Here is a 12055-nt window from a genome sequence, read left to right as displayed (position 1 = left end):
GGAATAACTTTCATTGGCCTCTTCTCTGGGAGCTCCCCCGGAGGTTGCTGATTCGTTCCAGTGGTTCATCTCTGGTATGTACAAAAGCTGAGTTCGACGCTGTATTTGAGCGCAGATATGTGCGTCGACATGCTGTATAACAATCTGGGCGTCTTGAGTATAAATCCTAAGATATTTCAACATTGTGGATAAGTTTCTCTGCAGGGACGACAATGTTACATCGAACTAATAAGCCTGCTGACTGCACATGCATATCCGGAACTAGGTAGGCCCTCACCCCTCCCCGCAACGACGCATGCATGTCGTCTGACAGTACCTAGGTAAGTATCTACATTGGAGCATTCTATCAGCACTCACCGATCCAAGATGCCGACATAATCGCCTCCACTCCTCAAGTTAGACGTGGTACTAAAGAGTCTCTTTCTCCCTTCGATGTACAACCCCCATCGTCACTGGCCATCAAAGACTATAAACCCAAAATTGCAAACCGGCGACACACCTCTGTCTCCTCCATTGTTAGAAACGCAATATCGGTGATGTAAAGTGATAGGTATCGTCTGCTCGATCCATGGATATGGTGCTCCACAGACCCGGAGCGTGGGCAAACAGGCAAGCTAGGACGCGTCTGGTAATTCGTCATTTCCACGCCATTCAGCTTTGAAGTTTGAACTTTCGATTCTGCTGGCTACATTTCGGTCACAACATCATGCACAATGTTATTCGTTGAGATACGCGAACCAAGACGCCATGGCTAGAGCTCCAGCCTGACTACAGGCTAGCAGACTCCTTTGTACGGACACGGGCTAGACGGGCAAGTTAGGGGGGAAGAAAACTCAGGACCTTGATACTAGGTGACAAAGAGGCTTAGGTAGCGTAGTATAAGCTTAGTATAAATTTAGCCTGAGTTTAGGATACCTTTGCCGTATTTATTTTGGCACTATATATCAAGGTCTGATGTTTTCTTGCTCCCAGAGAACGGGCTCGGACCTTCAAACCAAGTCTATGACACACCACAGCCAAACAACCAGATTGAATGATTTACAAATCGTTGTAGGCCTAATGAACCACCATGCAGCTTCTCTGTCAGAGCTACCCTACGATTGGCTCTTACGCTTTGAAGGGGAATGCACCTTGTTGGTATAGCAGATCATAAGCACCAAGAAATCCTGCTATGAGCTTATTGAACAATAGCATAACACCAGCAAAACGATCCGATGATAGAGTATCAGGATTGGTTTCCTTGTTCTTCTCCTGCCTGTTGGGAAATAACCGTCTGTTCTCGTTACACCCAGCTACTATTGGCAGGGCTGCACGTCATGCACCTCAGCATTCCGGCCTTCAACAGTAAACACCATGTTTTAACTGAAGTACATGCCAAGATGACACCATATGTTATTGAAGCGCCTTCTTTGCTTGCATGCATGCGTACACATCCAGTTCCATGGCATTGGAACAGTTTCACATTAGCACCATTCCCTCACTGCGGCTTACCATCGAGCTTGGCTACGTTCCACAACAGCTTGAAGACGAGCTCCAATCCAGTAAAGTCGGCCAGTGACCGTGCTGCCGGTAGTCTCTACTGCACTGCTCATGCATGCATAGCCATTGCTATAAGACCTCCTCTACCCAGCATTGATGCTCACTTACAGCTTGGGCTGACATCCTCCCAATCGAGCCCGGTTGAATAGCGAAGGGAAGTGATCAAGATACGAAAATGAGGCATAAGGAAGCATCTCATGTCTCTATCCTATCTGCCTACACTGACCATTAGCTGTACAGCGCCCTCAGGGATCAAGAAAATATCAGACCTTGATATGGGGTGTCAAAATAAACTCAGTAAAAGCCACCCTAAACTTGACAAAGATATTCTAAATCTAGTAAAAATTATCCTAAACTTATGCCAAGTTACCTAAGTCTTTTATCATATAGGATCAAGGTACTGAGTTTTCTTTTCCCCCTAGGGCCCTTAGGGTGCTCAGTCATCGTGGTCTCTCTAAGCAATACACAGATACCATGTCCCACCGTGTCACATTTGGAGCCCGTCACGCTTTTGAAGCCGACCGATCTATCATGTCCCAAGCCCGCTCATCCATTGAATCCAGTAGAAAATACAAAGCATAAACCCACCATGCCCAACCAGAAAACTCCAGGCTGTGCTCGCTTTTCCAAATCAACTCTTGAAACCAAGTAAAAAAGTGCCAAGTCAGCTTTGGCAGAAAGTATGTATGTAACCTCGTAGTATAATATTATAGCATTGTTTTGCATGTCGATCTGCTTCCATCCCCACAGGCTGGAAGGTTGAAATCGGTTCAACAAATAAAAGGAAAGAAGTTGGTAAGGGTATCAAGTCATGAAGATATGCCAAGTGCATCGTATCTGAAGAGAAAACACAAACCCAGCATATGGATCTGTAGTCATAACTTATTAAAAGAGTAATAGTCGAATATTGAGAAGTGAAAGAGGTATAGCTGAGGTGGTGCCGTTCAGGGTCGATATTCTATAACACAGCATTGACTAGTGCTGCACTGCCCAGGGCAAGTACTAAGCCAACCCATGACGGGGCAAACACATGAGCCAAGTTGGTCTCTTCTGGAGGCAAAGTGCTATTAACAAAATCTGGGCCACAGAGAGTGTTCACTTGTCGAGCTGCACTTTCATAGGTGAGTGCCACAGGTTGAGAACGGTCTTCAGCGGCTGCATGGAAGATGTTCATAGTTTCTTGTATGCACCAGCTGCATGAAGGGTTGGTGCTACCAGGCAAAGTAAGATTGTACGGTAGGTAGTAGAAGTAGGCGTTGGCGGCGGTCGTGGTATTTGTGACAGCATTGGCGTAACAATACATATCATCTTCGGGTGTTTGAAGACATGTAGCCTTGTACATCATCTCGTAGGCCTTCATGCCATAGAGGAACTGCTTGACGATAGTGTTGCCCGATTCCCATTCTTGCTTGCAGTTTTCTGATGCAGTGAGGTTGCGCGCTGCAGCATCGAAAAAGTCGGTGCAGTATGTGACGTTTGCAGCACATGTTGCATCGAGTACTCGGACTATGCTCAAGAGCTGCTTCTGGGCTTCGAAGAAGCCACGGGACGTCTGAGATTTTGTCAATATTTATTACCGGCCTGCCCATCCAGTGACTGGAACTTACCTGGAGCATCATAGAGAGGGGGTAGCAAGTCTCGTAAGAAGGGTCGGAAAGGATACCATTCAGAAACGCGGGGCAGTTACTATCTGATGTGGTCGAAAGCTCGGCTGACAAGTTTCCGTCAAAAGCTTCAGGTAAAGGTGTGTTTGTCGCAGCAGCGGTCTTTGCAGCACGTTGGATGGTGACAGTTGTTGCCTTGGATTTGCCCTCAGTTTTGGAAGGGGTTTCCTTGTTGACGATCTCCTTGACCTCGTCTTCATCCTTGCGTCGGTGTAGCTCGTATCTGTTGATTGTAGGTGTATAGTGTCGTCGATGTCGTAGCGAAGACGATGATGTCTCAGTACCCGCTAGGGCCGTAGAAGTAAGACATGCTAGGAGTAGGAGAAATGATAAGGCTATTCGCAAGCGGGGCGCGCGGTAGCTGGTGGCCTTGGGCCTACTGTAAGTCGTTGTTGAGGCAGACCACGATGACGAAATCATGGTAACGAGCGACGAGGCGAAGGACGCCAAAGATGTATTAAAATCGTATTCCAAAAATGTGCAGCAATCGAATTGATGGCGATGTGTACAACCTTTTGAGTGGATTGGCAGCACAGACAATCACAGAAGATTGAATGTGTTTCACCACGATGGGCCCAATTTGACACGATAAAAGGTGGTGGTACGTCAGTATTGGATAGTGAAGCGATAGTTGTAGCGGTAGTGAGTCAATCACGATATTTAACAATTTCTCGGTGGAGGATCTTTATTGTTGTCGTTGCATGGCGCAATTGCAAGGTTCCAAGTCGGACGACACTTCCGATGAGTGGGAAGTCAATTGATAAATGAGAATCGTTCGCGGGGGTCCTCTTGCAGCTTCGATGGTCGAGAACGAGTGTAATGCGGTGCGTGATATACCAAATGCGAGATGGGATTGGTTGCCAGGGGGGGAGATGAGATGGCCGTAGAATTGCTATTGGGTGCTCGAGACTTGCACAAATTTGGCAGCGGTTGGTGTGGCCAAGTGCTTATTCAAAAGGGACAGGATATAACAAAGAACGAGTGACTGTATATTGCAGTTGCAGTTGGAGCTGATGAAGTTGAGTCTGGGGTTGAAAATGATCGTCGTGAGTAAGTCGAAAAGGAGTATTGGGGTTGACGAGCACGGATGCAAGTTAACGAATGAATGGCGGGTCGAGAAACGAGTGATCGACGGCGGCTCTAACAGCACCTGAAGTAGAGGGAGGTCTGTAACTCGACTGCTGCGCAAGCAAAAAGAAAACGAAGGAAAGGAAGAGGGCGCCCACCAGTTGATCAGAGATGCCAGTATAGAATTCTAAGTGGATATCACGGGAAATGGGATCAGTGGTGCCGGACAAGAAAGCAACAACCCCTACAAGGACAGCCAAGTTGACTCTAGCGGGCCAAGTCGGAGGGGAGACAAACGATTCCAGCCCAGGCCCTGCCTTGCTTTTTGATGCTTGTCAATTTTGACCAGGATCGAGCAGGCATCAATGAATCAATCAAGTTCAAGAGCAGAGAGAGAGACCCATGGCTTGAACCCAGGAAACAGCAAGGATAATTAAACCCTCCTCTGAGGCTTGCAGTAGTGTCTGTTAGCGCGACGGTTTATTGACTGGGCCTGATGCAGTGTGCTGTACCGTGTCACCTAAAGTGTAAAGTGTGTACTGTAACTGGATAATAATGCGAAGTTTATACAAGATGGAAGAGAAAAATTGCTCAAAGAATGCTGCACGGCGATACAGTTCAGGAGAGTATAATAAAAAATCTGCTGATAATTAATCACCCAGCTCCATGTATGTACTGCCACCCACTCCGATAACTCTCTCCTGATACACAGACAAACCACAAAACATCAATTGTAGAAGAAGAGAAACCTCCTTCGCCTTACGCGTCCATGGCATTCACATTCTTAGAGCACCAGGGCTCAGTTATGTTTCAAGCCGGCCCGCTTACTACCGGCATCCTAGAGGGAACCTTCATTCTCCGAACGGTATTGCATGCACATGTAAGGAGTACTGTACGGATACAACACTCTCATATTCTCCGGGTTACACGGCTGATTGCTCGCAAGCCAGAATGCATGTTCCCGCATGTATTCTCTGGTCGAAACGGACATCGAGCTGAAGACGGCAAGGCTTAGGAAAGGCGACTAGAAAAGGGGGGGGGGTCAAATCTCGCTTCCCCATAACGGGCCAGCCACCATTACCATGGATCCAGCCACGACAAGGCAAAAAATAGCATCTACGACCGATTTCTAGTGTAGGTAGGATCGCTTCAGGACATCACCTCATTCCAAGGTTTATTGGTGGGTGCTGCGGAGGGACTATCCGTTCTCGATCAGGTCTGTCAGTTGAAGTTCAGTTCATGCATGCACGCGACTGAAAACTTGCAAGATTGTTCATTCATTCTCACCGTTTCGTTTCATTCCGTCGTAATGTTTTGTTTCTTCAACTGAGATGGTCCTCGTCAGCTTCAGGCCAGTACCGGAATGGTTCTATCCGCTGACGGTTGCTCAGGTAATGCTGATTTCACCAACGATTCTCTGCCAAAGCTAAGACAGGCCCCCTGAGCGACGAGTATAACTTGGTACTTTAGACTAGGTACCTAGGTAGAGTTTTTATTTTTAATTTTGGCACCCTGACTGCCTCATTAACGGTCGCAAGTTTTCTTACTCCCTACTCCATAAGCCATGTTGAATTCCTCTACAGAGTAAACGTCCTCACAATCTCCACCAAGACCAGATAGAGCTTCTCGCGTACCTTGCATGGTTTCTGCAACGCCTAAAGTAATTTCCTTGGCTCCTTAGCCCTCTCCAATGAAAAGCTTTGCTCCCCTGCCAAGGAATCCCTGCCCTAGCTAAACTCTAGCCTCTGATGCGATGCGAGATGGGTTCGGTCTCGATCATCAAGCGACTCTCAAAAATGAATAACACGATTCATTACTCCGTAGTAGCTTGTTCAAATATTACAAAGATAACCTTTATCTAACAAAGCGTTTTTACCTCCAATACCATGTCGAGTTTTCCGACTTCCGCATTTTCAGCTGTTGGCTACCGTGCGATGTCTAAAGTTAGCAGAGACAATTGTCTAAAACAATCGGGGGGTCATCACCACATTCACCGGTCCCGCCGTCGGCGGACCGTTCGTTCGGCCATAAACGTAAACGAGTGACTGGTTCTTTGTGGCCGCGTCTACCGCTAATAAGGTTAGAGACCATAGGTAAACAATGCGGTTATCCGCTGTTTGTACTCGTCAATCATTGTCGTCTTTCCAGAACTCCCAGTATGGTTCGTTCATTAGCCAAGAGTTGATAGTTGCAGCTGTCATGTTCGAGACCCCTTCTCATTCCCTATTCTTCCTGTCTTGGATGTGCAATTGCACGCGATAGCCATGTGGCGGAACTCCGATTGCCCCCTGGGGGAGGCAGTAAGACTGAGGATATTAATCCTGAATCATGTAAATACTAGGTACTTAGGTAAATTACTCAAGTCTTAGGGGTCTCCTGATGAGTTAAGGGTTGAAGTTTTCTTGCTTCCTGACGCACGTCTGTGGTATGGCATTTGAATGTTTGAAGAGAGTTGGTTGATCAGATGGTATACATCAGAAATATTACAAACAATAATGAGAAAATGCCCTCCTTTCTTAAAGAGGAGAATGTCCCTGCTAACAACAGATCGCCCAAACGCCGATACAATGCACCAAAGTCTCACAATGCCACCTCAGCCTAACTCTGCTTCTCGAGGCTCTGCAAGTTGACCAGCTCTGCATAACGTCCATTCTTCTTCATCAGCTCCGAATGTGTTCCTTGCTCAACAATACGGCCTTGGTCAAAAACGTAGATGACATCAGCCTTCTGAATAGTACTTAGACGATGCGCAACAGCGATAGTAGTTCGGCCCTTGGCCGCCTTGTCCAACGCTGCCTGTACCACATGCTCTGACTCGGAGTCCAGAGCTGAAGTTGCTTCGTCAAGGAGCAAGATCTTGGGATCTCGGATCAAAGCTCGTGCAATGGCAATTCGCTGCTTCTGTCCACCAGACAATAACGCACCCTTACTACCAACGATAGTATTAAAGCCGTCAGGAAGTGACACAATAAAATCATAGATGTTGGCTTCACGAGTCGCATGCTCAATGTCTTTATCCGAGACATCCTCGCGAGCAGTGCCTAAAAGGATGTTTTCCCTGATGCTTCCTTGGTAAAGTGTAGGCTCCTGGCTGACAAGTGCAATGTGTGATCGATAATCGTTTACATTCAACGTGCTGATTTCGTGACCGTCGATGAATACTCCGCCCGAAAGGGGGTCGTAGAATCGCTCTAGAAGTGCGATGGTAGTTGACTTTCCACAACCTGAAGCGCCCACAAGGGCGATGTACTGTCCCGGTCGAACAGTCAAATTGAGACCACGGAGGACGGGCTGTTCAGGTCTCGTAGGATATCGGAAATGAACATCGCGGAACTCTAGGGTACCCTCAACATGAGGCAACCGCTCTCCTTTATCCGACCAGGTATCAACCACGGGCTGTCTATCAAACAACTTCTTCAGCTCACCAGCAGCATGATGGGCTTTTCCCATATCTGGCGCGAAACTGAAGATCGTTCCTGCTGATTGCGCTCCAAACACAATCGACATAAAGCAGAGGAAGAATTGGAACATGCTGAGTTCATACTTTGAGAGGAGGTGTCCTCCAAAGTAGAATCCGACCGCGAAACAGGCGAACAGGAGGCTCTGGGAGGCGGCGTATAGGGTGGAGGACTTCAGGACGGAGATTAGACTCTTTCGCTGTTGTATAGCGAGAGAGTCTCTGTACTGTTTCATAACATCCTCTTCGCGGGTCAAACTGGCGACGGTGCGGATGGCGGAGATTGCCTCGGAAGCGAACCCGGCAGAGCTGTCGTAGGCAGTCTTGGAGCGGCGCTGAAATTGAGCGAGGATCCAGAAGCGGAAAAAGCCACATCCCAAGAGGACGGGGATCAATGAAATACACACGAGTGAAAGCTTCCACTGAATTGCTAGGGATAGAGCCATGGCAGCGATGAGTGTCGTGCCGACCATTAACAAGGTTCCCAGCGTCACGCCACTCAGTCCGGCAACGTGAGTTGTTTCAGTCGAAAGAAATGAAGTGAGTGCTCCTGCAGTGTTCTCATCGCGGTCAAAGAAGGCAACGTCCTGACGAAGCATGGCTCGGAAAGCTCGGTCTCTTACTCTGTGGACTAGTCGCTCAGAACATTTCGCAAACAAAACACCTTGAATGACGAATGCGAACAACTGAACAAAAGCGAGCATGAGATACATGGCGCTCCAGAAATCAGAATCTTTCTTGATCTGGTGCTTGGTTTGATCTGTCACGGGCGCTGATAGAGTTGTGATCTGCTTGGCAAAGAAAACTGGAACAAAGTTAGTCACGATGCATTACTTGAAAGGGATATCTAGCAGCTTACCAGCTTGCGTAGGATTTCCTCCGCCGCATACAGCAGAGAACAGCAGTCCCACAAGCATGAATCCCAATTCCTTCTTGTTGAAAGACGCGATGAGTTTGATAAGTGTCCACAAGCTATACTTTTGTTCGACCTCGGCTTTGCGACCTTGAAGAGCCAGACTCGATGCGGATTTCGTGGTGCTCGTGCGGTCTAGCCTGGCTGCGATGTCGTCGTTAGGGTCAGCTATGTTTGCAGCCTGCTTCTCGCTCATCTTCCGCATAAGTGATACCTCCTCCTCATCAATGGCAGCTTGCTCCTCAGGGGTCATTGTCTCAGCAGCGGCAATTTTTTGTGCCGAAACAAGCTTCGAATATGGCCCCTTGTTCTCTAGAAGTTCGTTATGAGTCCCTTGTTCAACGATTCGACCATCGGACATCACAACGATGTTGTGGGCATCTCTGATAGTTGAGAGACGATGAGCAATGGTAATAGTTGTACGACCTTCAGAGGCGTTCTCAAGGGCGGCCTGTACAACACCTTCTGACTTGGTATCGAGAGCGCTCGTTGCTTCGTCAAGGAGGAGAACTAGAATCAGGTTAGTTCAGAGAATACCGGCTACTCCGGGGAGAGGGGGTCGGTGGTACTGGGGATATAACCAGGCTTGAGGTTTATCCTAAGATACCATAAACTTTCCTAAGTGTCAGACTTGGGTTTTCTTGACTTAGGCAAGACTAGAGTATCGTAGGATAGACTCAAGAGTCTCTTGGGCTTTGGTAAAAAATCGCATGTTTTTATAGTCATGAACTTACTCTTAGGATCGGAAACGATGGCGCGAGCGATAGCAATACGCTGCTTCTGGCCACCTGAGAGGAGAAATCCTCGTTCTCCAACGTTGGTTTCGTATTTTTCGGGGAGAGAAGAAACAAAGTCATGCGCGTTTGCCTTCTTGGCAGCTTCGATAACCAGCTCACGCTGCTTTTCCTCGCTCGCATCTTCATACTTGGTGCCGATCAAACCGTGACGAATGTTGTTGAAGATAGTAGTACCGAAGAGCGTGGGTTCTTGGCTGACAAGAGCCATTTGCTGTCGTAGCCATCGAAGATTAAGTTTAGAGATATCGTGTCCATCCAGGTAAACTGTGCCTTGCACGGGATCGTAGAACCGTTCAACCAAGCCCACAATCGTCGATTTGCCCGAGCCTGATGCCCCAACAAGAGCCGTTACCTTTCCAGCCGGGATTTCGAGACTCACATCATCCATCACCGTGACTTCCGGGCGAGACGGATAGATGTGTTTGATTTTCGAAAGGCGGATGGAACCCTGGATATTCTCGAGCTTCTCGCCCTCATTGCTAGAAGAATCGAGGGGAGAAGCACGATCAATTGTATTAAAGATCTTGGCAGCAGCAGCGACTGCATTCGTAAAAGCCTGTAAATAAGGTTAGCTTTCAAATAGTGCATAGGTGGTACATATCGAAACACGCAGCCTGTCCATCGCTAAGATGCTGGGGGAAACTGGAATTAACATACCTGAATGTTAGGAGCGACGTTACCTAGGTTGAACGCGCCTATCATCACAGCCATAAGGATAGTCAGGATGTTGGAAAGTGAGGTTTCACCATCCACAAGCATCTTGCTACCTTGCCAAAAGGCCAGGCCATAGTTGAGGTACAGGACCATCATCATACCTAATTAGATTAGAAATTCATTCCGTACAAGGCACTTCGACATATGAGGAGTTGTGTAAGAAGGATGGGGTGTGGTATAGAGTTGGTGGAGGATGGGTGGGTTGTGGTTGAAGCCATTCGCATGCATCTTCAACACCCTAGAGAAACACATACCTGCAATCATACAAGCGACAGCGCCTTTGACACGAAACCCAAAGTATTCCGCATTTTTGAGGTGGGCATCATATTGCCTGGCTAGGCGTTCTTGCGTCCCGAATGCGACAGCATTTCGAATAGAACTGATGACCTCGTCCGCAAGGCTTCCTCCATGAGCATAGGCTTCGAGACTTTGTCGATTATATTTTAATATGAAGGATGAACCACCGCCCATATTGAGCAGGAGAGCAATGACAGTAGAAAAAAGGATCAGAGTCAGTTTCCAATACTTGATGAAACCGATGATGAAGGCCGAGACGAACGTAGCCACAGCTGCAAGAGTGAGAGACACCTTCTCCGAAATGCCATCTTGGATGAGATTCGTGTCGGAGGTAATTCGTGTGACTACTTCGCCAGCGCCAATTTGATCGAAGAAACCGATGTTTTGTCTTAAACAGCTTTCAAGGTAATGCTCCCGAATCTTTGCTGACAGATGCTCTCCGGTATAGATAAACCCAACAGTCGATATGTATACGACAATGAATTCGCCAATGCCTAAATAGACAAAGTACAAAACGAATTCCACCAATTTGTCATTGAAGGCACTGCTTGTTAAGGTACGATTAACGAAAAAATCCTGGAACACATGCTGAAGGTTGCCGAAGACAACGGTCATGAGAGGAAGCGCCGCGCCGCCAGCAATTGAACATATAGATGAGATCAGAATAATTAATATGTCGTTGCGGGAGGCATATCTGTATAGTACAGCCACGCCCTGCTTGACTTCGGGGCTGACGACTTGGCGTCGCAACACCTCGGCTTCGTCAGGTGGCAAGTGTCGATAGTGATCCTCGATATTCTCTGCCTTGGGAGGCACAATGACTGCTGAATCGGCCTTTGTCAAGTCCAACTTTTCGTTGTTGGGATCGCTCGAAGATTTCATGTGTGGGCGAACTGCATCTTTGTCGGTTGAACCACTCCCGCTGTGGCTTGACGACGATGGCCGCGAGGGATTGCTGCTGCTTGTTGCAGCGGCTGCCTTTTCCGAAATCTCGGTCATGGTGATGATGCGGTTATTGAAGAACCAGACCTTAACAGTGGTTAAGAAGAGTAGGTGTACAGGAAGTTATTGGCGGGGKGAAGAAACACCCTTGGATGAAAAGGAAACACCAGTGGGTGTTGAGTTGATATAGTTGTCGTCGAGATTAGCGAATCATGCGTATTGATCGTTCATGTATTTTTCGCATAGAGAGTCCAAGTCGAATAAGCTGCAGCACGGGCAACGATGAGGCCCCAAGTGAGCAGCTTCCTATCAGTACGGACTGTGTTGGTGAGAAACAGTGTGCGAAGGATCAGTTTTATTTCTCGATCGAGAACACAAGAAAATGCGACTCGAAATGAATGGACAATTTATTTAAATAACTGAGCTTGGGCAACACATCCACGTCTGTTGGACTGGCTTAGTGTACCTTGCTGTCGGACGCGGGCCGGGACACAAAAAGTCGCCTGGTCCAGAGGTCGATTACGCTTCTCTTCCCTTTTCAGCTAAACGAATGTCTGATCCGCTAATCATTCATTGGCGGCTCAAATATGGGGTTCTTGCAGATTGGAGCATGGGGGGGAGCATCCTTGGTGAAGAATGTTCCATTGTCACTTGTCACTCATGC

At 47.7% G+C, this 12055-nt stretch overlaps 2 protein-coding genes across 2 annotated transcripts; both read right to left on the bottom strand.

The window, feature by feature from the left end:
- Positions 1-2497: 2497 nt before the first annotated feature.
- FMAN_04653 (uncharacterized protein) lies at positions 2498-3623 on the bottom strand (the record flags this gene model as incomplete). The annotated part of the gene is made up of 2 exons (XM_041828613.1): positions 2498-3091; positions 3147-3623. The coding sequence occupies 2 exons, from the start codon at positions 3621-3623 to the stop codon at positions 2498-2500; spliced, it is 1071 nt and encodes a 356-aa protein (XP_041679459.1).
- Positions 3624-6869: 3246 nt separating this feature from the next.
- FMAN_04654 (uncharacterized protein) lies at positions 6870-11448 on the bottom strand (the record flags this gene model as incomplete). Its single annotated transcript, XM_041828612.1, has 5 exons — positions 6870-8533; positions 8588-9151; positions 9376-9994; positions 10096-10253; positions 10407-11448. The coding sequence occupies 5 exons, from the start codon at positions 11446-11448 to the stop codon at positions 6870-6872; spliced, it is 4047 nt and encodes a 1348-aa protein (XP_041679458.1).
- Between the last annotated feature and the right edge of the window lie 607 nt (positions 11449-12055).

This window comes from Fusarium mangiferae (genome assembly GCF_900044065.1).
Source record: "Fusarium mangiferae strain MRC7560 genome assembly, contig: FMAN_scaffold003, whole genome shotgun sequence".
Taxonomy (NCBI): domain Eukaryota; kingdom Fungi; phylum Ascomycota; class Sordariomycetes; order Hypocreales; family Nectriaceae; genus Fusarium; species Fusarium mangiferae.
This window is presented reverse-complemented; position numbering and strand designations above follow the sequence as displayed.